Source organism: Nothobranchius furzeri, chromosome 3 (assembly GCF_043380555.1).
Source record: "Nothobranchius furzeri strain GRZ-AD chromosome 3, NfurGRZ-RIMD1, whole genome shotgun sequence".
In the NCBI taxonomy this organism is placed as follows: Eukaryota; Metazoa; Chordata; class Actinopteri; order Cyprinodontiformes; family Nothobranchiidae; genus Nothobranchius; species Nothobranchius furzeri.
The window spans coordinates 86,631,458-86,658,957 of record NC_091743.1 but is presented as its reverse complement, the minus strand read 5'-3'; the positions used below and the strand labels follow the sequence as shown (position 1 = coordinate 86,658,957).

General features: G+C 47.1%; 4 protein-coding genes and 1 non-coding gene across 6 annotated transcripts in view; 1 reads left to right on the top strand and 4 right to left on the bottom strand.

The window, feature by feature from the left end:
• Positions 1-8,544, bottom strand: part of pelp1 (proline, glutamate and leucine rich protein 1) — a 19,907-nt gene extending 11,363 nt beyond the window's left edge. Inside the window, exons 1-11 of the mRNA XM_015958088.3 lie at positions 8,356-8,544; positions 8,132-8,196; positions 7,890-7,995; positions 7,365-7,514; positions 7,097-7,168; positions 6,929-6,988; positions 6,693-6,849; positions 4,346-4,472; positions 3,878-3,965; positions 3,276-3,364; positions 854-967 (exon numbers count right to left, since the gene is read on the bottom strand). Of these exons, the coding sequence (XP_015813574.3) occupies positions 854-967; positions 3,276-3,364; positions 3,878-3,965; positions 4,346-4,472; positions 6,693-6,849; positions 6,929-6,988; positions 7,097-7,168; positions 7,365-7,514; positions 7,890-7,995; positions 8,132-8,196; positions 8,356-8,496 (1,169 nt within the window). The 5' untranslated portion in view covers positions 8,497-8,544. The remainder of the gene's footprint in view (positions 1-853; positions 968-3,275; positions 3,365-3,877; positions 3,966-4,345; positions 4,473-6,692; positions 6,850-6,928; positions 6,989-7,096; positions 7,169-7,364; positions 7,515-7,889; positions 7,996-8,131; positions 8,197-8,355) is intronic.
• On the top strand, positions 8,540-10,054 carry med11 (mediator complex subunit 11). The gene is made up of 3 exons (XM_015958094.3): positions 8,540-8,755; positions 9,417-9,547; positions 9,633-10,054. The coding sequence occupies exons 1-3, from the start codon at positions 8,686-8,688 to the stop codon at positions 9,786-9,788; spliced, it is 357 nt and encodes a 118-aa protein (XP_015813580.1). The 5' UTR covers positions 8,540-8,685; the 3' UTR covers positions 9,789-10,054.
• Positions 10,055-13,772: 3,718 nt separating this feature from the next.
• Positions 13,773-18,983, bottom strand: eif4a1b (eukaryotic translation initiation factor 4A1B). Of its 2 annotated transcripts, XM_015958086.3 has the most exons (12): positions 18,876-18,983; positions 17,757-17,799; positions 17,377-17,509; positions 16,989-17,128; positions 16,326-16,494; positions 15,765-15,874; positions 15,528-15,671; positions 15,312-15,449; positions 15,118-15,207; positions 14,818-14,897; positions 14,526-14,715; positions 13,773-14,203 (listed from the first exon to the last, which is right to left on the bottom strand). In XM_015958086.3, exons 1-11 carry the CDS (start codon positions 18,896-18,898, stop codon positions 14,571-14,573), a joined length of 1,215 nt encoding a protein of 404 aa, XP_015813572.1. In that variant the 5' UTR covers positions 18,899-18,983; the 3' UTR covers positions 13,773-14,203; positions 14,526-14,570. The 2 variants fall into 2 exon arrangements, with proteins under 2 accessions (XP_015813572.1, XP_015813571.1); XM_015958085.3 differs by having other exon boundaries at positions 13,773-14,715.
• On the bottom strand, positions 16,038-16,178 carry LOC129157225 (small nucleolar RNA SNORD10). Its single transcript, XR_008560539.2, has one exon. It is a non-coding gene; the product is annotated as a small nucleolar RNA SNORD10 (small nucleolar RNA).
• Positions 18,984-20,290: 1,307 nt separating the features above from the next.
• The window catches only part of LOC107384709 (sentrin-specific protease 5), a 38,733-nt gene continuing 31,523 nt past the window's right edge, over positions 20,291-27,500 (bottom strand). Inside the window, exons 8-12 of the mRNA XM_054734202.2 lie at positions 25,515-25,592; positions 25,041-25,178; positions 23,409-23,492; positions 23,273-23,323; positions 20,291-21,512 (exon numbers count right to left, since the gene is read on the bottom strand). Of these exons, the coding sequence (XP_054590177.1) occupies positions 21,402-21,512; positions 23,273-23,323; positions 23,409-23,492; positions 25,041-25,178; positions 25,515-25,592 (462 nt within the window). The 3' untranslated portion in view covers positions 20,291-21,401. The remainder of the gene's footprint in view (positions 21,513-23,272; positions 23,324-23,408; positions 23,493-25,040; positions 25,179-25,514; positions 25,593-27,500) is intronic.

Genomic DNA, 27,500 nt, shown 5'->3' with positions numbered 1-27,500 from the left:
ACTGGCTGAACCAAGCCTGAAGACCCCTGATGAACAGTTCTGTGAATCTGGGTTCAACATGAGTCATAAAAAAATCTCACATAAAGGATGTGTTTCAACTACAGGGGCTCACACTCATCAGCCTCCCTGGAATGGTCTACGCCAAGGTACTGGAGGGGAAGGTCCTTGGTAGAGATGTTAACCAGAGGGGATGCTGGTTTTACCAAAACTTCCAAACATGCTGATGGAGCTGGATGGCCCGCTGATCACTCCAGTTTAAGGTTTGGGTGAATCTTTGGTCCCTGACCTTCTCTGGGTGGAATATAAATAAATCCATGTAGAGCTGGGATGTGGGACAACGTTTGACATTTACAAATATTCTAGGACATTTCACAGGTTGGTGGTTATTAGTGTAGCTGGGTGGAAATGCTACTAGAGCCTCGTGTGAAAACATCAGCAACTTCTTACTCCAGTCTAATAGGACTTTAACATCCACTAGCGACTGATTGGTTTGCTGACGTTTACACCCACCTATTAGTAGGAGCCTCTGATTGGTGGGTAGTCAGCCAGCGGCAGCTTCCCACAGTGTGGATGCGGTGGGGTTAACACATCTGCGTGGACCAGATGGTGTGAAAAAAAGCTGTGTGGGGACGGGCCAACCAAGCCAAGGCCGGACCTGACCAGGCCAGATGTGAAAAGGCCGATAGCTCTGGTGCGTGTGTTCCAGTCTAAATGTAAGTAGCTTGGTAATCCAATGAAACCTGCTCATGTCAGAGTGCCTGGACTCCTGAGACAGCGATGGTTATAGCAATAGCTAGCTTCAGCAGGAGTACCTGAAGAAAAGGTGTTGTGGTTTAGAACAGGAGCCACTCACCTGTACGCCCTCTGCTGTCCAACACTGGTCTCAGGTGGAGGTGTCCACGCAGACAGGGTCTGAGAAAACAGCCTCTGGATGACAGCAGCATACTGCACCATCCCACTGCGAACTCTACGACACACACACATCACACGTTCACCATCCCACTGCAAACTCTACGACACACACACACATCACACGTTCACCATCCCACTGCGAACTCTACGACACACATCACACGTTCACCATCCCACTGCGAACTCTACGACACACATCACACGTTCACCATCCCACTGCGAACTCTACGACACACACACATCACACGTTCACCATCCCACTGCAAACTCTACGACACACACACACATCACATGTTCACCATCCCACTGCGAACTCTACGACACACATCACACGTTCACCATCCCACTGCGAACTCTACGACACACATCACACGTTCACCATCCCACTGCGAACTCTACGACACACACACACACATCACACGTTCACCATCCCACTGCGAACTCTACGACACACACATCACACGTTCACCATCCCACTGCGAACTCTATGACACACACACATCACACGTTCACCATCCCACTGCGAACTCTACGACACACACACACATATCACACGTTCACCATCCCACTGCGAACTCTACGACACACATCACACGTTCACCATCCCACTGCAAACTCTACGACACACATCACACGTTCACCATCCCACTGCAAACTCTACGACACACACACACACATCACACGTTCACCATCCCACTGCGAACTCTACAACACACACACATCACCATCCCACTGCGAACTCTACGACACACACACACATATCACACGTTCACCATCCCACTGCGAACTCTACGACACACACACACACATCACACGTTCACCATCCCACTGCGAACTCTACGACACACACACATCACACGTTCACCATCCCACTGCAAACTCTACGACACACACACACATCACATGTTCACCATCCCGCTGCGAACTCTACGACACACATCACACGTTCACCATCCCACTGCGAACTCTACGACACACATCACACGTTCACCATCCCACTGCAAACTCTACGACACACACACACATCACATGTTCACCATCCCACTGCAAACTCTACGACACACACACACACATCACACGTTCACCATCCCACTGCGAACTCTACAACACACACACATCACCATCCCACTGCGAACTCTACGACACACACACACATATCACACGTTCACCATCCCACTGCGAACTCTACGACACACACACACATCACACGTTCACCATCCCACTGCGAACTCTACGACACACACACACATCACATGTTCACCATCCCACTGCGAACTCTACGACACACATCACACGTTCACCATCCCACTGCAAACTCTACGACACACACACACATCACATGTTCACCATCCCACTGCAAACTCTACGACACACACACACATCACATGTTCACCATCCCACTGCAAACTCTACGACACACACACATCACATGTTCACCATCCCACTGCAAACTCTACGACACACACACATCACACGTTCACCATCCCACTGCGAACTCTACGACACACACACACATATCACACGTTCACCATCCCACTGCGAACTCTACGACACACACACATCACACGTTCATCATCCCACTGCGAACTCTACGACACACACACACACATCACACGTTCACCATCCCACTGCGAACTCTACGACACACACACACACATCACACGTTCACCATCCCACTGCGAACTCTACGACACACACACACACACGTTCACCATCCCACTGCGAACTCTACGACACACACACACACGTTCACCATCCCACTGCGAACTCTACGACACACACACACACACATCACACGTTCACCATCCCACTGCGAACTCTACGACACACACACACACACACATCACACGCTCACCATCCCACTGCGAACTCTACGACACACACACATCACACGTTCATCATCCCACTGCGAACTCTACGACACACACACACACATCACACGTTCACCATCCCACTGCGAACTCTACGACACACACACACACATCACACGTTCACCATCCCACTGCGAACTCTACGACACACACACACACACGTTCACCATCCCACTGCGAACTCTACGACACACACACACACGTTCACCATCCCACTGCGAACTCTACGACACACACACACACACATCACACGTTCACCATCCCACTGCGAACTCTACGACACACACACACACACATCACACGTTCACCATCCCACTGCGAACTCTACGACACACACACACACACACATCACACGTTCACCATCCCACTGCGAACTCTACGATACACACACACACACACATCACACGTTCACCATCCCACTGCGAACTCTACGACACACACACACATATCATGCGTGCGTGCATGTGTGTGTGTGTGTGTGTGTGTACTCACACTGTGATGAGCTCTGACAGCACCTCTAGAGCGTTGATGTGAACACTGGGCAGAACCAAAAACCTCAAACTTCCATCAGCTGTTAAAATCTGACAGAGAAAATCAGAAGGAGTAATAAGACCTCGATCGTCCTGGTTACGAGGATAAACACACACACGTACACACACCTCCTGAAGAGCACCAGCAGGACCTGAGAGCTCAAATCACTGATCTGCCTGATGAAACGGCTTCTAACCTCCTAAAATGAGTCAGAGCAAAACTCTGCAAAGGTTTCATCCATTTCTTTATTATTAGATCATAAGTTTATGTAATGAATAAAAGATATTCTGTCAAAGATGCTTCCATTTTTGTCTCTTCTGATGACCCTTTAGATTTAGATACTCTAAATTATTTCTTCACTTCAGGGCTTTAATTGCATCATTCACTATGAATGGATGAACTCCTAATCCTACATGTACATAAATCCTCTACATCTCCAGGCGGCCGCGGTAGGACCAGTGTGGAGGTCCTACAGCAGCTAAGGAGAAGCCAGAGGCTACTAAAAGGACGTTTGTCAGATGGAGACGGTAGGTCATCCATACCCCTCCGTGCTCGTGACCCACCATGTTCTTGGAGTTGACGGCGAGCGCTCGACACACCAGGTTGAGTATGGGTCTGACCGGCACCGAAACAGCCGAGGCAGGATCCGTTCTGATGGACACACACACACACACACACACACTAAAAATTACTTTATATGCTTTTGTCATTCATGCCTTTTATCCTCGGCTGTGTGAGAAACGCATCTCGATGCCTCTGACATCATTTAAAGCCTTTATGAGCTGCTCAGCCGCTACATCCGTCAAAGTTTAGCTGAAAGTGAAAACAACGAATAATGAAAGAGAAGTTGTTGTTGTTTACCTGGAGAAACGGCAATTTTACCTTGAATTTAGTTAAATCTGTTGAACTGTTGTGTGTGTGTGTGTGTGTGTGTGTGTGTGTGTGTGTGTGTGTGTGTGTGTGTGTGTGTGTGTGTGTGTGTGTGTGTGTGTGTGTGTGTGTGTGTGTGTGTGTGTGTGTGTGTGTCTTGCCTGAGTGTATGTTTAATGGTCATGCAGACAGCGGCGTATCTGTGTTGGAGGAGCAGCAGCGGTTCGGTTTGGTCGATGTGAGGAAAGGCCAGCTCCACACCAGGACCCTGATAACGAACAGCTTCATCTGGGACAAAGGAACAACAGATCAGTCAGCCCCTGCTGCACCAACACCACGTGGTGGAAACGAGAGCTGCAAACAGAACGCTCAGGCCAACATCTTAGAACCTGTGACTCTGAGCAGAACCATCCTCCTAACTTGTGATTCCCGACTGGAGCCGACGCGTTTCAACACCAACAACCAAACCTCCAGCTAAACGTCGACTCTGTCGCGTCCTCAGTTTCGTTAGCCTGTGGGCCAGGTACGTCTGGTCTCTGGTCATTACCGTAGGACGCTGGATATTAGAACATCTCCAGCAGTAGCTAAACGAACCTGTTCTCCGGAGTTTAGCTGAGTGGAAGTCACGGTGATGCAAAGGTTTATAAAGTAACGCTGGGACGGTGGAAAGACTGAACAAGTCTCCTCTGGTCTTGGCTATACTCAAACTAGCTGTTAGCACATCAGTCTTGGGGAACGTCAACTATTTCTACAACAGCAGATCAGCATTTGTACACTTCAGAATGGCTAAACCGAGAGCTGCTCAACAGTCACATCCCAGGTCCAGCTGTGATGTCGGCGTCAGCGTGTGCTCATCTGATGTTAGGCGTACCGATAAGATCCACCAATCACAATCGTCCATGATCAGTCTGGAGAAGCAGACCAGGGGTCTCATTTATCAGACATTGTGTAGAATCCTTACTAAACCGTACTTACGCTCAGCAAAAAAAAAGTACTTAAGCCAAGCAGGTTAGTGATCTATCACACATGGAGAATGCACAGCTGCACGCAATCTCCGCTTCATAAATCGGAGACTAACGAGAATGTTTCTCAGCTGCATTTTAGTCACATCCCGCCCTCACCACGCCCACTTACTGCCATAAATAGTCAATGCAAAGTGCCTTGTGGATCTCATGCATATACATAAGCCGGCTGTTGCAGCGCTCCGCCAATGACATGGCGACCGTAGATCAAGACAGATCAAGGAAGCACAATTTCACAGAAGCAGAAGTTGAGGTACCTGTGGGTGAGGTGGAGAAATGAAAGGAAGTGCTTTTGCAAAACAAATAAGAGAAAATCCACGGAGTGGCACAGCGTTGCTGAAGCCGTCAATGCTGAGTTCTTCAGAGAGATCTGTGGCGGATATAAAAAAAATGGTCCAATCCGGATTCGATCCCCAGACTCCCGGGTGAAAGTCCCGCGCGCTAACCAGTCAGCCAAACGGAGATCTTCCCTGTTCAACTATCCAGGGCGCATCATCAGTCGGGTCACAGTGACAGGACACACACACAGTCACAGACGCATGATGTTCTGTCTCAATCTGTCCCCCTGCTGATATTCTGCATTCCGTATTCTGCGCTTCAGGCTGTGTGTGTGTGTGCGCATGTGTGTGTGAGTGTGCGCGCATGTGTGTGTGAGTGTGCGCGCGTGTGTGTGTGTGAGTGTGCGCGCGTGTGTGTGTGTGAGTGCACGCGCGTGTGTGAGTGAGTGTGCGCGCGTGTGTGTGTGAGTGTGCGCGCGTGTGTGTGAGTGTGCGCGCGTGTGTGTGTGAGTGTGCGCGCATGTGTGTGTGTGCGCATGTGTGTGTGAGTGTGCGCGCATGTGTGTGTGAGTGTGCGCGCGTGTGTGTGTGAGTGTGCGCGCATGTGTGTGTGAGTGCGCGTGTGTGTGTGTGTGTGTGTGTGTGGGGGGGGGGGGGGGGGGGTCTTGTTCTGTGTGAAAACGAAGCAGTACAAGTGATAATGCTGCAGGATTTCATAATTTTATCCTTCTCAGCAGCAGCACTGCAGGTGCTCTCCATGTCCAACACGTGCGTAAGCCAGGTCCTAAGTTAACTTAAAATTGCGCACATTTTTTCGCTACATTTTCTTTGATAAATCCCAAAGTTTGAGCGGAAAGTTGCTTACGCAGTTTTCCGACCCCGTTTTGTGCGTAAGCAAGCTTGACAGATGAGGCCCCTGGATGTTTGGGTTTGAAGCCAACACGAGAACGATAACAGAAGGTCGTTTTGTTGGATTGTGGACCAGATGTTATATTGGAGGACATTAACTGGACCCATGTGGAGGTAAAAGGACCATTTTTGACTGAGAAGGCTCTATTATGCCAGCGATGTGAGGTTTTAAACTGTGAGCTGGACATTAATTTTCATAAAGTGTTTACAGTTATTAAAGTATCACGTTGCAAAAAATAAAATGCTGATTTGACCAAAAAAGGCCAACAGCAGGAGTGATCCGGTGATGGTGCGTCTACCTGTCTCGGACCCTTGGTAGATCTGAGCCAGAAGGCTGTTGGCTGAAGCCAGCAGACAGTGGATCTGATTGGTCCAGCCCTCAGCTCTGCTAGCACCCACCGCTCTGTCCATCAGTCCCCCCAGACAGGGCAGGTGACTGTAGCCCTGACAGGCCGCCTGAGAGACAAAAGACACCAGAGAGGAGATTAAAACCAGATTCCACAGGTCATCTTCTGGTCCTGTGTGAGTGACCCACCTCTTGTGTTTTCCTGCTGGTGCTGTCCATTTTGGAGAGAAAATAGGCTCCAAGTTTGTCCTGAAGCAAAAAGAAAAGAAAATGCAACAAAAGAGAGTCTAAAGTATCTGAACTAAACACACTGAGATGAAAAAGTTCTGTTTAGCCCGACATGAGGAGGTTTTTCACCTTGAGAGACCCGCAGGCTCTGGGGTAGTAAACCATGCAGGCCTTCATCCCTTCCATGGCCGAGAGTTCACACTGAGATCAGAGAGGGACGAGGACAGGAGCTGCTGTTAGAGCACAACTCACACTAGTAGTTTTTGGGCCTAAACCGTTATTTTATAAAACAGAATCAGTGGATGTGACCCGTTTACAAAAGGAACATTTCACATGAAACACTCTGAATTTACTGAGTTACAACATCAAGGAAACATTTCTCTGAATTTTCCTTCACCTCCGTTTTGAGGCCTAGAAGAGACGTCAAGATGCCGAGGATGGAGTTGAGTCCAACCTCTCGGGCAAGCTCTGGGAGCTGACATGAGTACTGCAGCAGGTCCTTCAGAACGTTCACAGCCAGCTGGATGGTCTGGACCGGAGCCTGGGACTGGATCAGAATCAGAGGAAGGTCGGGCAAGGGCAGGTTTACAGCTTAAGGTTCATGCAGCCACCGTGTGTTTGATGTCACCCGCTATAAAGGATTAATTGTGTTTAATAATCAGGATTTCACTGCTGATCCAAAATAATCATGATTCGTTTCCTAAGTCTGACCTCCTTCAGCGTGTAACAGATCTCACCAAACTGCAAGACGGATTATTTGTCCTGACATCTGTAGCTGACAGCTTGATGCCAGAACATCAGAAACACAGAGTGTATCGGTACAACTTTAGAATAAAATCTGCTCTTTCATGCCAATAAATAAAATGTTAATTGGGCCTGAAACAGATCCCTGAGGAAGTCGGTGTGCGCGTGCACGTTGTACCTGTACGACCTGCTGCAGAGAGCGCAGCCAGGACAGACAGTGCTGCTGGAACAGATCGCTGGAGCTGTCTTTAACCAGCATGGAGAGCAGGCAGAGTCCTTCGAGCCTGCACACAGAGGGCCGAAGGTAGCAGGGTGCCCGACAGCTTCGCAACAACTCAACTAAACTCAGAGGAGCATCACCACATCACTCAGTGACATCGACAGGTATTAAAACCGACACAGGTAACAGAGGATGCTTACCTGGTCTTGCTCGAGCTCAGTTTACCATTGCAGAGACCCACGAGACCCGCCGCATCACTCGCGCTCTGCAAACATAAACACAGATTAATAAAACACATTGTTATTTACAGCCGGACAGCAGCATCAGTTGACGGACACCCTCCGGTTGATCAACAACGGAGCAGCGGCAGCTAGCGGCGGCAGCTAGCTGCCGCTGAGGGTCCGTCTGCGCGAGGAGAAGCTACCTGCGAGGACAGCACGCCATGTTCTCTGTAGTTGGCCAACACCTCGGGCAGAAACTCCGGACGCTGCTCCTTCATGAGCAGCACCAAACCCTCAGTTAGTCGCATCGCAGCTGAGCCATGCAGCCAAGCCGACGCAGCCATTTTCCCTCTCCACCACGCTGACGTAATTTTCCTACGACCTGTCGCTTCCGTATGACGTAGGGTATGACCAGCTAGCTTTCAAAGCGCAGGGGGGAGTTCTTCAGGCTAAATACCGCCGCCGTTCCTCGTTGTGCCGCCTTCATCTTTAATGCTGGTGGGAGCGGAGCCATCCTGCAGGTTCTGGTTCTGATGGCGAACGAGAGGCTCAGACTCCTGGAGGACGCGGAGAAGGAAATAGCGGTGGTTCTGCAGTGTGCTGGTAGGAGGACCCATGACAGGAGATCCGTGTTTATTGTCTCATGTTGTTGTTTTCACCCGTCTGGAGCGGACTCGGCGGTTTGTGTGGGTTCAGTTATGGAAATCAGTCATTCACACAATAATGATCACGTCTCAGAATAAACCTGACGCTCTCAGCGGCAGCAGTAGTTACAGACTCAATCTCCCATGATGCACCGCAGGAGTTCCTGCTCCGTCACACCGGGTTTTGACTGATGATGCTATTTAACTCCGGCCGTCGTGGAACCTTTGTTTGTTGTGTTTCGTCAGACATTATTAAACAACACGAGCTTTTAGAAATGGACCTGCTCATAGATGCTGTCGGAACTCCAGCAGGCATGGACGTAATTCTTTTTGGGGGGGGGACAGGGGGGACATATCCCCCCCACTTTTTCCAAAGTCAAGGTTTGACCCCTGCACTTTTTACCATCCAAAAACAATATTACGCTATATTAAATTGACACTGGTTGAGCTCTAGGACCAAGCGGAAAACAACCATTTGTGTTGAAGCCTGTTTCCCATTAGAGCATACTGTAAAGATACCCCCCCCCCCCCTTGTCCCCCCCACTTCTAAAGTGAAAATTACGTCCATGCCAGCAGGTCTTTCTCTGTGAACTCTGACCCATGTGATCTCTCCCTGGCAGGAAACATAGTTTTGGAACTCTCCAAAGACAAACATAATGCCAGTTTCCTAGACAGACAGCTGGTCCAGTTCCAGACTTCAATCAACCGCGTGGAGAGCGAACTGGGCGCCCAGATCCGCTACCTCACACAGGTCAGCAGAAGAGAAGGTGGTCCAGGAGAGACTGGTCAGATCGTGGCAGCTCATTGCTACATAAAGTCTGTCCTCCTGTCTCCAGGTAGCTACAGGTCAGCCTCATGAGGGGTCCACCTACTCGGCCAGGAAGGACTGCCAGATGGCGCTGAACAGAGCCGAGTACGCCAAGGTCAAACTGGGGGAGCTAGGACGGACGTGTGAAGCCATGTTGGAGCAGCAGCAACAGCAGCAGATGTGAGAGGACCATCTCAGACATCAAAGGAAATGATCTAGAACCTGCTTCATATTTACAGAACATTTTATTACTGATGGTTTGTTATTGGATTTGTTTAGTTTCTGGTTCTGGAGGAACCTAAATCTGTGATGAGCACTAATGAGCTCTGCCCAGGTCAGTTCTGTTGTGGCTTCTTCAGTTTCTGGTGCCGGATAACAGCTCTGAGTTTTACCATGTTGGTGTAATAAACCCGACTGTGACCGCTGGCGTCTGCAGTGAAAACATCTGAATACATAATGTCTTTGTGAAGAAGAGTGTGTCTAAAGGTACAACTTGTAATTTATACGGGCGTTACTCCTGTCTGCACTGGGCATAGGTGTAAAATAAAAGGCTTCATAAACTCGGCGCGTTTAATTCAGTTCCGTCATCCAGATGAGATCTACAAAGCTGCCGGTCCCGATTCAGGAACTGCCATGACGTTTCATTAGAACCAGATTCACAGTAAAATGCTGATTAATCAAAAATACCGTCCATCCACTTCATCCAGAGTCGGGTCGCGGGGGCAACGGCCTAATTAGAGAGACCCAGACTTCCCTCTCCCCAGCCACTTGGGCCAGCTCCTCCAGGGAAATCCCAAGGTGTTCCCTGGCCAGGTGAGAGACATAGTCCCTCCAACATGTCCTGGGTCTACCTTTAGGTCTCCTCCTGGTTGGACGTGCCCAGAAAACCTCACCAGGGAGGCATTCAGGAGGCTTCCTAACAAGATGCATGAGTCACCTCAACTGGCTCCTCTCGATGTGGAGGAGCAGCGGTTCTACTCTGAGCCCCTCCCGGATGACCGAGCTTCTCACCCTATCTCCAAGGGAGAGCCCAGCCACCCTGTGGAGAAAACTCATTTCGGCCGCTTGTATCCGCGATCCCGTTCTTTCGGTCACTACCCAAAGCTCATGACCATAGGCGAGGGTAGGAACGAAGATCGACCGGTAAATCGAGAGCTTCGCCTTCTGACTCAGCTCTCTCTTCACCACGACAGACCGGTACAACGCCCGCATCACTGCAGATGCAGCACCAATCCGCCTATCGACCTCACGCTCCATCTTCCCCTCGCTCGTGAACAAGACCCCGAGATACTTAAACTCCTCCACTTGGGGCAGGACCTCATCCCTGACCCGGAGAAGGCATTCTACCCTTTTCCGACTCAAGACCATGGTCTCGGATTTAGAGGACCTGATTCTCATCCCAGCCGCTTCACGCTCGGCTGTGAACCGCAAAAGCTGGAGATCACGTTCTGATGAAAAGAATCAAAAATACCTGTGGATAAGAAAGCCAGCAGGTCGGATTGGATGTTTTTAAGGATTCCAGAACAACGTGAGACACGAGAACACACAGAAAAGGTCTGGATGCATCTATGGGATGTTGTCACCTTTACTAAGGAACAGAAACCTCGGTCAGCTGATGCTAGTTAAGAGTCTACCACGGACGGGTCGGGTCATTGCCCCTCAGGACCAGTTCAGACTCACCAGTGAACCTCCATGTTTACTCTTCATCCTGCTGAGTTGGAGATCAGTTGCTGTTTCCGCATCACAAATGCTGCTGCCAACTAAAGATGATTACAGTTAACAGTTCTAACTTGTTGGCATAATTAGCTCAAATCAAATAAAAATGGAACCCGCTCATGATGGTCAGAAATAGTTGTGATTCAGCTAAAAAGTGTGATGAAATTGGTCTGGACAAAACAGATGGAACAGAGCTCCTTCCACAGACGTTCTACCGGATCAGGGCTCACTGAAGACAAGTTTAGATGTGTCCAATGTTTGGTTCTGATCCATTCGTGGTGTTTCTAGCTGTGTGTTGATGTTCATCATCCAGCTGGAGGACATCCTGAAGCTTTCTGACCCTGAGCACATCTGGATCCAGAAGGTCTTGAGATTTGATTGGACCCTGAACAGATTTAGGACTCCCTGGTCCCATAGCAGGTCAAACGATCTATCTTAGGTGGTTTTGAAGTTTGCAGATGACACCATAGTGGGTCTCATAACAAACAACGATGAGACCCTCTAAAAAGAGGAGATGCAGCACCTCACTCAGTGGTGTTCTTTGAACAACCTGGTGCTCAACACCAGTAAGACCAAGGAGGTCATGGTGGACTTCAGGAGGTCCAACAGGACAGAGCACCCACCTCTACTCATTTGGGGGGAGCTAGTAGAATGCGTAGACAACATCAGATTCCTGGGCATCCACATCACCTCAGATCTAACCTGGTCACTGAACACTTCCTTTCTGGTAAAGAAGGCCCAACAAAGACTTTTCTTCCTTAGGAAACTGAAGGGAGCCAATGTTGTAGCCGATCCAAAAGTATGTCATGATCGACCGTGTCAAAGGCCGCAGACAAATCTAACATCCAAAGAGTGACAGCATTCCCCCCCCCCCCCCCCCCCCCCCCGTCACAAGCTAAAAAACATCATTAAGAACCATTAAAATTGCAGTCTCGGTACTGTGACCTGCTCTGAACCCTGACTGAAAGATCTCCCAGAAATCGTGAGTGTCTAAAAATGCAACCAGCTGTAAATATACAACCCTCTCAAGCAGCTTAGATAAGTAAGGTACTGTAGGTGTGAGATAGGTCTGTAATTGGCCAACACAGCCTCCTCCATCCCCTTCTTTTTCAGCAGTGGTCGTACAACAGCCCTCTTAAAAGTAAGGGGGACCACACAAGAGGCCAGACTGGTATGTATATATAAGGGGCCAGAACAGAAAAAGCCTCCTTAAGCATCCTTGGGGATGAGCATCATAAGGGGAACCAGAAGGTTTTTGCTTGGAAATGAGTTCCTCTAGCTCTGTCATGGATATATAGTCTGAAAGGCTGGCAGGTTTGCCCTAAGTGGCATAGGCTCCACAAAAACAGGAGTGTGGCCTACGATAGCAGTCCGAATCATCGGTATGTTGTCCACAAAAGTAGTGAAGAAAATCCTCACGTCCCGGCCTTCGCAGCCGTGGACCTGGAGGCAGAAGATGCAGTTTCCAGTACTGAGTCACCTTAAAGAGTGCGTGGGTCATGAGAATTTGATTCCACAATGTTGGCATAATATCTGATCCTAGCCTGTCGTACCACTTGCTGGTAATCAAAAAGTGACTTTTTATAAATTTCATAGGACACGTGATGTTTGTAATTGGTGGGTCGCTGGTTTGAATCCAGGCTGTCTTCTGCTAGTCATGGTGTCCTTGAATGATTGTCCTGTCAAGCACTCCAGACCTTCATTATTACTATTATCTTCTTCCATGATGCTCATTGAGACAGAACTTTGACCGTGGACTTCTCGAATAGTTCTGGTTCTTTTCTCCACCCTCAGCACCACAAGTTGGACCAACCTGCTCATGAGTCCACATCTTAGGAAGTCGTCTTCAGTCCAGTGGACTTTAGTTGAAGTCATGGGAACATCACCTGTAACATCTATAATCTGAGCTCCAGTCCAGGATCAATGTGGTCCACACCAAACCAGAGCACCCATCAGCGCTTTGGTTCCTAGAAACAAGCTGGTTGCGATAAAACGGCTCCTGCGATGCAAAAAGTTGTTTTCGCTTCATGCAGGTAAGGCCGGGTCACCTGTTACTGATCTCTGATGGCTCAGGAAACAGGTCTGGTACCTTGTGTTGCGTGATAATGTTCAGGGCAGCTTTTCCTATAGATCCACGTTCTAAATGTGCAGCCAGGAGGGTCGTGATTGTTCTCCGTGTCAGAAATGGTTTAATAAATGTTTTTCCGGTTTACGTCAGAACCAGAACTACACAGGAGCCGAGCTGCTGCCTCTAGCTTCACCTCCAGCCTTCAGCCAATCAGAACCAGCACCTGACTTCAAAAGGAACTGGTAGGCCTGCTCAGACCAGTAAAGCAGGATGGACAGACCACATTTCTAACCCCCACGGTCATGTGACCAACCCCTTCAGAACAGCTGGAGTGCAAGGATCCACTGTTTTTCTGGTTTTGAATGCAGAGCCAAGTTTACACTGTTAAAAAGGAGAAATCTTTATTTTTAAAAGGCCATTAAAATAAATACTTTACAGAAAGCAATGTAGAAAACTTGATACACGATCTCAAAAAAAAGGTTAAGTCATGTTAAAGAGGCTAGAGGAGGTATGAAGAGGGGTATCGACCGGTTTAGGAGAGGATTTCACCTCCGTTTTCTGGTTTGGTCCTTTAATGTCACTTCTCACCCCCCCTCCCACCCCATTAGGGTTTAAAACAAACAAGTCTAAAAGCACAAGGCTGAAGCTCAGGAAATCTGGTGCTGGAGGCAAAGTTTCACACCACGTTTGGATTAACAGCTCTTTATTAAATCAGCCTCACATGCTCCTGAACCGGATCTCTTCTACATGAACGGGTGAACGCTGCAGAGTCCCACTGGAGTCAGGAAATACTGGTCTGGTCAAACCCAGCGCCCCTGTGGGGTTAAAGCATCGAGTTGTGGAGTGTAAACTGTAGTTGCAACCAGGAGACACCCGAGCGGTGCTGCACTAAACACTTCAAGACACTGCTCATGTTCACACTTGTGATCAACCAGACAGGAGCGCCGGCTACAGAACAAGAACCACGTGCATCAGCACCGAGCCGCTAACGCTCAGGTGCTGGTCTGATCAAACTACAGCAGAAAGATGAAGCAGTTCATGAAAGGCCAACAACAACGTCAAGTGTCTGGATGTAAAAACTCATGATGGAATTCAAAGAAAAATAATCAGATCATAAAGTTAAAAACGAGATTTTACTTCTAAAATAAGCAGACTGGGGCAAGAAGAGCCTGTGGTATCTTTCTAGATCAAATCAGCCACGTTCATGGGCATCTCCTCGACGGTGGTGTTGTAGAACGTCTCAATGTCTCTCAGGGTTCGCTTGTCATCTTCGGTCACCATGTTGATGGCTACGCCCTTCCTTCCAAAACGACCACCTCGACCAATCCTGAAGGGAGAACCAAAAGCAGGATGAAGAGCTTCACCAGAACCAGGAAGAGGTGGTGCTGGTGGGGTCATAGTGAGGAAACCGCAGTATTTCTGCGAGTACCTGTGAATGTAGTTCTCTCTGTTGGTTGGAAGGTCGTAGTTGATAACGAGAGACACCTGCTGGACATCAATCCCTCTGGCCTGAAGGAGAACACATATGTTAACCATCTCCATACACACACACACGCCAGCTGCTGGACGTGTAACCCGCCATTCAGTTGAGAGCTTCAGACTTGAACCGAGTCACAGTGGAGGACGGGTGAGTTACTTTCCCAAAGAACAATCAGTCCTGCACCACCACCACAGATGGGAGGAGAGGGAACTCTGGGGTGTGTGTGTGTGTGTGAGAGAGAGGACGCACCAGCAGGTCAGTGGTGATGAGGACTCGACTGGAACCAGAGCGGAACTCCCTCATGATCAGGTCTCGTTCCTTCTGGTCCATGTCACCGTGCTGAGAGAGACAAAATAAACCTGAAACCAGCCGAGCTTCAGTCTGAATTTCTACGGAGGATATGCAGCGGGTCCTGGTTCCACCAGGCTCTGAGAGGCCGTTACCAGAGCAGAAACGGTGAAGTCTCGGGCATGCATCTTCTCAGTGAGCCAGTCCACTTTCCTCCTGGTGTTGATGAAGATGACGGCCTGTGTGATGGTCAGGGTTTCATACAGATCACACAGCGTGTCCAGCTTCCACTCCTGTACACACAACCAAGTCAGATGGTCAGCCCAGGTTCTACACACCCATAACAGACCATGCTGCCCAAGCTGGTTCACCTCCTTCTCCACATTGATGTAGAACTGACGAATACCCTCAAGGGTCAGCTCCTCCTTCTTCACAAGGATCCGGATCGGGTCTCGCATGAATTTCTTTGTGACCTCCAAAACATCAGCAGGCATTGTGGCCGACAGAAGGACAACCTATCAGCACCAAACCACGAGAACAGCATGAACACCAACCCTTTTCTACACCTAGACTGTGGTCTGAAGGTCCCAGCCCTCCTGGAGTCTTACCTGGATGTTGCTGGACAGTTTCTGAAAGATCTCGTAAATCTGATCCTTGAATCCTCGACTCAGCATCTCATCAGCCTCATCAAGCACGAACATCTTGATGTATTTAGAGGCTGAAAAACAAAACGCCGCTTTTTAAGTTCCTGTACAAATGCTAGAACCTGATGTTGAAACGCCTTCCTATTTTAAGTCCTCCTTCTGGGAAGTCACTTCAGACAGGACTTCTTGTTTTCATTCACACTAAGTCCAGAGAGCTAAAGGTACCTCCTGACACAAGTACTCAGAACCATGAGGGTGTGATCATGTCTCCAAGTCCCTGATGTTGTGAAAACCCAGGTCAGCAGAACGCTAGCCTGAACATCACCACACCAGGACGACTCAAGAGTCAGTTGACACGCATGGATTTCATCATCATACTGCACTTCCTGGGTTCAGGAAGTGATCTGTTAAAAGAAACAACCCACTAACCCAAAGAACCCGACCATTTGGTACCTTCTAGGCCTGGTCCAATACAAGTCCATCTACCAGAAGTGTGTCATTCCCAGAGACGGATAAAGTACTCACAGATGTTTTTACGTGTTATCATGTCAAAGACACGGCCCGGGGTTCCCACCACGATGTGAGGAGCTTCCGCCTGCAACTTCTGGACTTCACTGCGGATGCTGGTGCCCCCAATGCAGGCGTAGCAACTGGCCCCCATGTAGTCGCCAAGAGCCAGAACCACCTTCTGGATCTGCAAACACAAGCCAGGTGGTTTGTGAGGAACCACAACCCTAAACCAACGTCAGACTTAAGGTGAGGAAGATGTGGCAGCAATGCACTAAACTCACTAGTCACCCAGTCTGTCCCCACCTAGTAGTAAAGGGCCTACAACCCCCCCCCCAAGGTGCTTCACAACATGGTCATCCACTCATTTAAGCTGGCTTTCACGCGACCTTCGTCAACACTGTCCTTATTTTGCTCAACCTATCCCGCCTTTCCCAGGAGCCACTGATCGTTTTCCACCCCCCCCCTCCCCTTTTTTACATTTTTAAAATCACAATTTTGTATTTTGGCATTTAACTCAATTTCAACCCAAGTAGGTCTAGTGGGTGGGCGGAGGGAAGAGCGATGAGGAGCTCTTGCTCATGCTGGGCGAGCCAGTTTTAAGTCCCTTGGGTCAGTTCAGTCACAGGCCTGTTGAGAAATCAATAGCCAACACCCTAACTGGTGTGACTGGGTCCTTACCTGCTGAGCCAACTCCCTGGTGGGAGCCAGAACCAGAGCCTGGGTGCCTTTCAGCTCTATGTCGATCTGCTGGAGGATGGAAATGGCAAATGTGGCAGTCTTCCCAGTGCCAGACTGGGCCTGAGCAATCACATCGTAACCTGGAGACCAGAGAGACGGAAAGGGTTTTCAACTAAACTAATCCAGATCATCATCACCAACTCCACTCCAGCTGGCTGATACGGGCTTGTCCTAAAGGTGCAACATTAGCCACATCAGGGCTGATGAGTCATCGGTACGATGATGTTGTGTAACCAGTCAACCACACAAGACAAAACAAAGCTGCTGAGATTTTAGTTAATCTAAGGAAAACACTAAAGTGCACCCTGAGGCCAGTCCTCTTACCTACCCTTGATACAAGGGAGAATAGCTCTTTGCTGGATAGCAGATGGCTTCTCAAAACCATAAGCATAGATTCCCCTGAGCAGAGTTTCACGCAAGTTCATCTCATCAAAACTGTCCACGATCTGGTTCCAGTTGCTCTGGGAGACAGAAACAAGGCAGAGTGACGTCAATATTTCCTACAAATGCTGATCGGATGAGACCAAGACAGAATCAGCAACAAGGCCTTAGAATCAAAAGGATCCTGTTCATTTTAAACTCAGTCCAGATGGAAAAGCTTAATCTCTCCTAATCATACAAGGCAGTTACTGCACATGTGAAACATCAAATATGTAAAAAGCAGGAACACATCTACGTCAGAAACCTTTAATTAGTAGAAATTTTTACCTCGATGATGCCATCGGGCTCCATGCCCTCGGGGCCATTGTCTCTGAAACCAAACAATGAATATTCATTAAAATCACGGATCCATCATTTCTCTGGGTTCCGTCAGCAGACGGGTCCGGTAACGGGTCCAGAACGATCGGAACCAGCCCGGTAGTCTGTAGAACCGACCGAAGTCGTTAAACGGTAAAGCGACCAGACTGGATCCTTCAACGGAGTCCGCCATTTTTATCGTAGGCCGCATTCAAGATGGTCGATCCGACCAGCTAGCAAAGGCACTGAAACAGGCCGTGGCCCGGAAAACATTCGAGTTTACGGTCAGATGAAGTATTTAACGAGCAAAAACGGAACATGACGTTCCGGATGGCAACGGTCCAGCGAGACAGAGTTAGCTTGTAGCCACGGCCTGCTAACTTAGCTGGTCCTAAGCGGGCCTCTGGGTCTCTACCCAAGGATACAGCTAGTAGAATCCATCACCAACAATTTCCTTGCCGAGGGAAACCGTGAGGAACGGATTAGGGTTGCTCCAGCGGCGGCAATGACAGAAAAATGAAAAGTCGCGTTAGCATGTCCACCCTCCCAGTTAGCGCCGCCATGTGCACCGATCACCGAGGCCAGAACATCTAACGCCTACGCTAACGGGAAGGCTGCAAATGGTCGGTTGTACGCGAGAAATCACAGACGGAACATCATTTCGCTGGTTTTGGTAACGGAGTGACGGCAGACACCCTAAACTACCAAGTCGGCGAAGGCCTGGAGCCCTCACGTGCTACACGGAACCGGCAGCCTTTTCTTTTTTCTCAGGGCCGACATCTTTAATACACGTTCACTCTTCTGGCGAATACAAATACGCGATTAAACCTACAAAATCAACTTTTGAACTGGTTTACCTAAGTGATATCAGTATCGATCAATAAGACTGAGATTCTAGCATCACCACTGAGAACAGGCCTCTAACAAGGCTAGTCCTTTTAATAAGCCACTCGCGGTGCCTCAAAGTCTATATTACGGGCGAGTTCCTAGTCACCAATTCTCACAATTCGACACAAAAAACACAAACGGCAATAAATATCGTAAATAAAACAGTATAATATTGTTTGAACAATTCGTTATTTCACTGACCTGTTATCATATTCAGCCGACATTATTCCAAAGAAAGAATCCGGGGCAGAAAATTCTTATATATGAAGAACTCACAACGTCGCATTTTCATTGGACAACATCACCGTCACTTTTCTGTAGACCCGCCTGTCGAGGTTCGTGATTGGTCCACTCCTACATGTATTTTTAAAAGGCGGGACTAGGCGGAACTTTGCTTTCCACCAGAAAGAGGTAGGGATCTTTTTCGTTTAAACGATCAAAAACAAACATTGACAAGAACGAAAGTCTATTAGAGATAAAAAATCATGGTTTGTTACTGAGAGCGAAGCGGGACGCGGGGACTTGATTCAGAGCTGACTTCAAACCTTTACTGTAAGAACAATAATGCCCAAAAAGGGCAAAACGTTAACCGCAATAGTAAAATAAATGCGAAATGTTGACCTTTAATGGCTGATAAAATGGGTCAATAATGAGAATCATTTTCAGTTGAACATTAACTTACACCGCACATTCAGAGTTTATTCATTTTCTAAGTTATTGTGAGGTTGGACTCTTTTTACAGTGCATAATTAGTACATCAAATGTATTGTACCAAAGTGTTTTATCCCTCCCAAAATGTTGTAAAACAATTACAAAAATGTATTTTCTTATAAACATTTCTGCAGTTCTAATAAATTGTCACAGTAATTCTTTTTGACAGCAGTAATGTGTTGTTTTGTCCTACCTGTGCAGGTCAGCTGAGCTCTGACCTCAGTGGCGATAGTCCGTGCTCCCTACATCTGTTATCTGTAAACTTTCTCATTCTGTCTGTTTTGGTCAAAGAGTAAAGGCCACTTGAATCTTCAGATATGTTAATCCATAGATGTTTAAAATCACGTTTCACCACAAGTGTAAATGCTGCGGTCGAGTCCAAAATCAACACATTTAGGATGAATCATTTTTAGTTCACTAAAGCAAGAGTGGCTCAGAATGGCCGGACCTGCTGGAAGGTTCTGTAAGAATATACTCCACTTGTTCGGGTCATGAAATGTTTTTTTATGTAAATTATGAATGATCATCTAGGGATGCACCGATACGATACCAATACCAGTATCGGTAAAAGTTAACCGATACCAATGCAGTTGCTTGAAAATGGCTTCACTGTAACTTGTCATTTCTGTTCACCTAATATTTTGGTTTTGTGATGATTTCTTTTCATATATTTTACTTTTTATCTACCTCACAGTCCTCCTGTTGAAAGCAGAGAAGAAAATAAAATCTGAATTCCAAATCATTGCATTTTTTTGTGTGGTAGAAGTATCGGTAGTGGTAATCGGTATTGTGAGTACTCAGATCCAAGTATTGGTATCGGTTTGGAAAAAAGTGGTATCGTTGCATCCCTATTATCATCACACTGACTTTATGGATGACTAGCTACTCAAGCTTTAAATACACAGTTTGTTTGCCACATGTTTTTTTTATTTTAGCAACCATAATGCATCATAGAAGATATAGAAAACAACTCTGTTGCATCAACTGAGGAAAACAGGATGCAAATCTAAAAACACAACTATCCACAAGTATGATGTTTATTTTGTGTATATATTTTTATATATATATACACTGGAACAAAAAAAAAGAGAGAAAGCACGTAACTCAGTTGTGGACATATGGTGCCTGTTGTGTAGCTGCTGTGGTCCCCACCAAAATGGCTTAAAAAAACCTAAAACATTTTTTAGACTTACTGCAAAAGAACAGAAAACGTAGTCCGTTTCAACACCATTAGTTCAAAGCAATACGCATTTCACCACATTTACTGACAGGAATAAAAACACAGTAAAAAGACAAAGTAGAGGCTCCCCTCACTCTGGGTCTTTGTTTGGCTGCCCTGAGACGCAGAAACAAAAACTCACATTACTCAGTTACATTTGTTACTGGAGAAGGCAAAAAGGTTACGGTGCTGGAGCCGGGGGGGGGGGTCTGGCTTGTCCGCTGACGGTGAAGCTCAAACAAACTTCTTATGAAAACCCTCTCCTGGCAGCATTTACTCCAAGATCCAGGCCCAGCGCTGACCCAGCTGAAGACATCGATGAGGGGTTCGGATCAAACTACACAGAGAAATGGTACCAACACAAACTGACATTGTCCAAAAACTCACTCTAGCATTTTATTATGGGTGGCAATATTGTTGGTTTTACAAAAACAAAAACCGTGAGGAGCATGAAATGATGACAAACTAGAACCGCCTCCTCTAAACCCTTATTCGTGCTTCAGAGTCAACAGTAGGATGAACAATAAGCTCATTCCCAACATGGATGCTGGTCTTCATCTCTGGCAGCTACTATACAGGAACTACGGCGTTAAATTCAAACCAACTTTTCAGAAGGGTGAACTGAGGGAAGCAGACTAAAGGAAAACGGTGACAGTGGATATGCAAAGTGTCTTTTCTCAGGAGGAGTCAACAAAGGCTTTGTTTAGTCCTTTCTCCAGCCCATCAGTTCCTACCCTTGTCCTTCAGTTGTTTCATCACCTCTGTGTGGTTGGGATGAGGGGGCTAGAGGTGAAAGGTCACAGGGTGAGCTTGCAGTGGCACAGTTCTTTGTACATTTGCCTCCTGAGCTGGGGCATGTTCTGCTGCCCGAAGCCGAACGGCTGTCCTAGAGCCAGACACTTACAGTACTGCGACAGGGAGGAAAAAGAACAGACACAAGTTACTTTTATGCATTCACCTCCTAACAGCACCAAGGCACGCTCACCAGGAAACGCTAACCCAACGCTTCATGTCTGTGCTGCAGACGGCTGCAGGTTCTAGGTTTTACTGGACAGTTGTGTCCCACTCAGAGCAGCGCGGTTAGGCCATCTCCGTTAGTAACACGTCTGTAGTCACCGCTCTTTTTTCACACTTGAATCGATGTGGTTCCAGGCCTAACGACCCGGGCCGATAACGGTGAATGTCGGTCAGTGTTTGGCTAGGGGGTGGAGTCCGCCTCGCTGCCTGCAACCTTTTCAGGGTCTGACAAAAAGCAACTGACTGAGCAGAATGTTCGGCATCACTACCGTGTTCTTCTCTGTTGTGTTTTGTGTACAAATCACCTCGCGGTACTGATGTGCTGGGTCGCCCACGCCCACCCACTGCAGCCGTAGTGGAAAGCTCCCGTTACACAAGGAACTCAGACACATTTCACTCATTCTGAAATGCATTTGAGTGTAAAAACAAACAATCCTTTCTTAGCCAATCGCAGCCAAGCGTTGTTGTGGTTAACGTGTTGGTGCGGCTGTTTAAAGGGACATTATGGAAGTGTGACAGCCAAAACATGTATAGAAATAATAAATGTCTTTTTCATACGTTCTCCTGCAATGCCCTGGTCCTGTAGAATGAGCCCTGGCATTTTTACTGTGATTGCCTGTTTTTCTGTAAAATCACAGAAAAAGAGAGATGCTCGGGTCGAGCAGGCTGCTTCATGCGCGTTCACGCTCAGGCATCGCCCGTAGCATTTGCTATCCGTAGCTTTAGCAGCAGAGAGAGAGGCAGTGCCACTTTGTCGCTGTTCCTAACGCCTAGTGACAAAGCTAGCTACATTTCTGAGGACCCTTAGCTACTTTCTGTAGAACTTTCTTCTAGATATTTCCTGCTAATTAGCAACAAAATAGCCATTTTCACTCCGAACCGTTCTTTGAACGTTGTTTCAGCTGCAATCAAGGATATAAACGTTACAGATACAAAGGGTGTCACTGGCGCTTTAGCTCACCTAGTAAGACGTCGGACTCTTGTGTGGGAGACCCGGGTTCGAATCCAGATGTGAACATATTTACTTGAGAGTTTATTTTTTACATTAATGGTATATATTTTTACAGTAAGATGTACAAATTTTTATTTGAGACTTGCCGATCAGCATTGAATTCACAGATAAAAAGTTGTGGGTTCAACTTTCATTTTGGAACAATTTTTCAAGCAAGGGAAGGGAATGATCTGAGCATGCAGGAGGACTGACCCATCATAAACCTTTGTCGGCTGTGCTGAAGAGAAAGGTACAGAACCAAATTATTTAATTAATTAGCTGCGCGTTCTCCTGTCCTCCGGGCCACACACACACACACACACACACACACACACACGACTGTCTCAGCTGTTATTTTCGTTAAGGAGTGTGCACGTACAGCATGCGCGCCTCGTGCACGAGCCTACTATTGAAGCTGCCGTTACGCTTTTGGCCTGAGGGGGCAATCGCGAGCATAAAAATTCAAAAGTCCGTAAAGTCCCTTTAAACATAGGTGCACATCAACTCGGCTCCAGGACTTTGGGTTCCACCAACAAAGTGTCCCAGCTGATCAGCGTGTGATCACAGCTGATGGGAAACCAGGAGTACTGGGCAACAAGGGTCTGTTTAATGGTGCAGCCTGTATGTGTGATCAACTACTGGGACTGGTTGCAAACTCACCTGTAGTACAAAAGCACCACAGTCACTGTCGTTGTTCTGGCGACCCACATTCTGTAAAACACCAAAACAACATCAGTATCCAGGAGGTCAGAATATCACCGCTCAGCAGCTACAGAAGGAAACAGTCCAGCTTTACCATTTTAAAAAGGCCTTTCCACCCCATCAAAAAGTCAGGTTTGTCTTTTTTGATGGCTTCAGCTTGAAGGTACTTGAAAATATGCTGAAAAAGAAAATAAATTAAGTCTTTGAAAATCACAATCCGATCATATCTAGTGCACACGACTTGGACTAATCTAACCTAATCATAAACCCACCACACCAAATTAAAAAGATCCATAGTTCATACATCACATCATTTAGGATTCTGTATTACTGACATCTATAGAGAAGTGGAAGTTCTGCAGCATAGCTGTTGTGTGTTTTCAGCTCTCAGACCAGACACCTGCCTAAAGCCGGGCGTACACTGTGCGACTTCTTCACTTTTTTGAGCCGATTTTCCACTCGTGCGAGAATCCACGACATCGGGGCGAGTTTTGCGCCGAGCGTCGTGTAGTGTACAGGGGGTTACGAGAGGCGATTAACACCTCGTGACCAGCTACCGATCAGCAATCGTGAGCTCGCACGAACTTCTGGTGTGTTTGATATTTTGCTCGGCCCTCGTGAGGGTATCGCACTGTTGAAGCGGCGCTGCGAGCAGCTGCGACCCAAAAAGTACCAGAACCGCTCACGGCGCATGCGCAATCATGCATCAACCAGGGTATCTGCAGGTTTAAGGGAGCCAAATTTAAGACTTTTTAAGACCTTTTTTAAGGCCACTTTGACCAAATTTAAGCTATTTTTTAAATTAAATTTAAGCTATAATTTCCAGCTATTGCCTGGAACCGGTGCTAACCACATCGTGAACGTGGGATTAGCCAGCCAGTTACCATTAATGTTGCACTTCCCCATGGTGCAAGCTCCCACTAGCTTAACCAGCTAATGTGCTCATCTAAAAATAGCCCCCTTTCACAACCAGCTGAGTGTGTACGGTTCCACTTACGGCAACATCGTACACAAAAATGCTGAACACCAACTAGAAATTCATGAAAATTTCACAGTAATAAAATAATTTTGTTTATGGGTTTTTGGTGATTTAAGACCTTTGGAAACTGTATTTAAGGAATATTTGTCATTTATAAGGATTTTTAAGGCCTTAAATTTGGAAAAGCAAATTTAAGACTTTTTAAGGACCCGCGGATACCCTGATCAACACCGCTCACCCGCTATTTCCCTAATAACACACGTTGTTCGTTTTTATTTCTACACGTTTTTTTTACTCACAAAGATTGTCAAGAAAGCGTGTTTGTCGTGTTCATGTCAAATTAAACTGATCACAAAACACAGATTTACTTTCTTTATTTCGTTTTCCTCATCCAACCCCCATAAATCCCTGTGTGTCCTCCTGCAGCACTCCCGAAGGACAACAGGCAAGACAACGCAAAAAAGTCTGACGTGTTGTGTAAAAACTGCTATTTTTAGCATATTTTTAGGGCCGATGTGTTGCTACCAGACATGCAGTGTGAGCGAGCAGTCAGGTCGCAACCGAGAACTGGGTCGTGCAGTGTGAGCGCATGACTCGTGAGATCTGCCCTGCGAGGAAGTCGTACGGTTTGAACTGAAGCTGAGTGCTACGAGTGAAAAAGTTGCACAGTGTCCGCCCAGCTTTACACATCCCAGTTCCCTTAGAGACCCTTGAAGAGCCAAATCCCAGCGCTGGTTTTGGTCCTACCTTTGGACAGCGCCGGTTGAGGGTACGCTGAGAGTCGAAGTAAGTAATGGTTCGACCTGGGATGTCAACACTGACCAGTGACCAGTGGACTTCCAGGTGGATGGGAATCAACAACAGATCCTTCTGAAAGATGTCCACCTAATGACAGACCAAGAAGGAAAATGAAACTCTAAATCAGTGAACCCTAACTGGTGGCCACATCCGGCCCAACACACCTTCTACCCAGCCCCCCAACCCTCTGGGCCCAACCAATGCCCCCCAAATGAAGACTTTGAAGTTTAGCAGCTAAATTCTTGTCCCAAGTATCAATAATTGTTTATGTTGTCCCTACATAACTAGAACTAAAATCAAAACAATTTAGATGGAAAACAAAGCCCTTTTATATATTAATAAACTAAGATAAAATAATACTTGGTTTCTTAGTGAAGGCCCTCTTTAAAATAAAACTGCGAGAAGGTTCTCGGATCCACTTACATTTTTCGTCCACCGTTTAACTCCTTCATATCCTTTAGTCCTTAGCTTATCATAGAAGAAGCTGTTGAAAAAGTGGACCTAGGAGCACAAAAAAACAAATGCCCAGTTAACCCTTATATGTTGTAAGTAGAGCCTTGCACGGGCCTAAAATCTGAGCCCGTGTCCGGCCCGGTCCGAGGAGGTGGAGCTTCAGCCCGACCCGGTCCGAAAAGGTTTTCAGGATTCTCTGGCCCGACCCGAGCCCATCTTTTCATTTAACCTTTCATAATGTTTTAGCGTGATAGAACGCTCAGCCTTCTAATTATCTGTGAGAAGCGTTCTGCAGTAAAAAAAAAAAAAAAAGAAAAAAAGAAAGAAAAACAGCATCAATGCAGCTTTTTTTCTAACAGAGCGTATTTTTCGAGCGGCAGATGAAATTTACGAACACTATATTAATTGGATGCGTGTGTAAATTAAATCTGCTCTGAAAATGCGCTCTTGTGCAATTAGAAAAAAAAAGCAGCATTCTAATTTTCTAACTGCGGGCGCATTTTCAGAGCGGCAGATTGAATAAAAAGCCCCCAGTTAATAAAGCGTTTGTAAATTTAATCTGCCGCTCTGAAAATGCGCTCTCCAGTTAGGAAAAAACAGCAATGAATGCTGTAATTTTTTTTTACTGCAGAAAGAATTTATTCACAGAAACACAGAATGCTGCCGTTTTCATGAGAATGAACGAATGGTTTCTGACATCAAAGTGGACATAAAATGGCGTATTAGAATAGGGGCACATGTTTCAATCAGCAGTTTGAGAATTCGTTTATATAGGCGCATTTATAAACCACACACACCTTAACTGAGCTAACGGGTGCCGGTGCGTGAGAAGCAGGCAGGTGCTGCTGCGTTCAAGTGTTTCAGTTTTTTTTAATGAATTCTATTAAAAATAAAGGCGCCCGGCCCGTGTCCGAGGTAGATACACAGTCGTTGGCGTGAAGCCCGGCCCTTGGGCCGGGCCGACCCGCCGGCCTAGGGCTTCAGTACAGGCAGGGGTGGACATTAACTTCAAAACCAACCGGCCAGCCGGGCCGGTAACTCAGAATATTTACCGGCCCCACCAAGAATCTACCGGCCCCGCTGGTCAGCTGCCAAAACGAGTCAAAATAACAACTGAACCGTTTCAAATGTAATAAACCTTTATTTTGTACACATTCATAAACATAATAACGTATTCAAGTTTGAATTTGTTTGTTCCTTCAACAAAACTCGATTTTGTCGTCGCATACTTCCGGCATACAACGCAGTACATCACCAACTCCGCTTTGCTGTACTCGAGCCAATGGCCGTGTTCGAGATGAGCCAGTTCTGCGCAGATTAGACCAGCGGTGATCGGCGAGCAGTGCATGCCGGTTAGATTTGTGTCCGAATTGACGCCGACTTGCTCTGACGTCATGCATACGTAGGCAACGATAACCTCGTGAGATCAAGGCGGCCGCAGATTTTGGAGCAAGGCGCTGCAGTTGCTCTCCACCGGCTGCAAAACCTAGGGGATGACGGGAAACGCCTGGCTCTCACCCGATCTAAGATCTGATTGGTTCACATTTTGATCCAAACATCCGCTGGTAGAACATGAAATGTTAGTTGGTCACATGTATTCTGTAAATCATGTTATGTTGATGATGACAACTATATAGGCCACAAAGAGAAATGTGTTTTGTGTTCTATTGTCACGTTTCCTATGAGCACACTGAAGCTACAGCTGATAACCTTTACTTATTATTACAGTCATGTCTTCATATACAATATATGATATCCACAAGCACGTGAGGATGTGTTTCAGCTGCTAACAGGCACCAGAATTAAAATTAAAAATTAAACAAGTGTGAACGCTAACGCGATATCTTCAGCCATCGTCACCCCCGAGCTACACATGCAGGGAAATCTGTCTGTCCAAACGCCGGCTTTCAGCTACTGCCCCTGCTGCTTCCGTCTGCTCTCGTCTGTGTTCCAGGC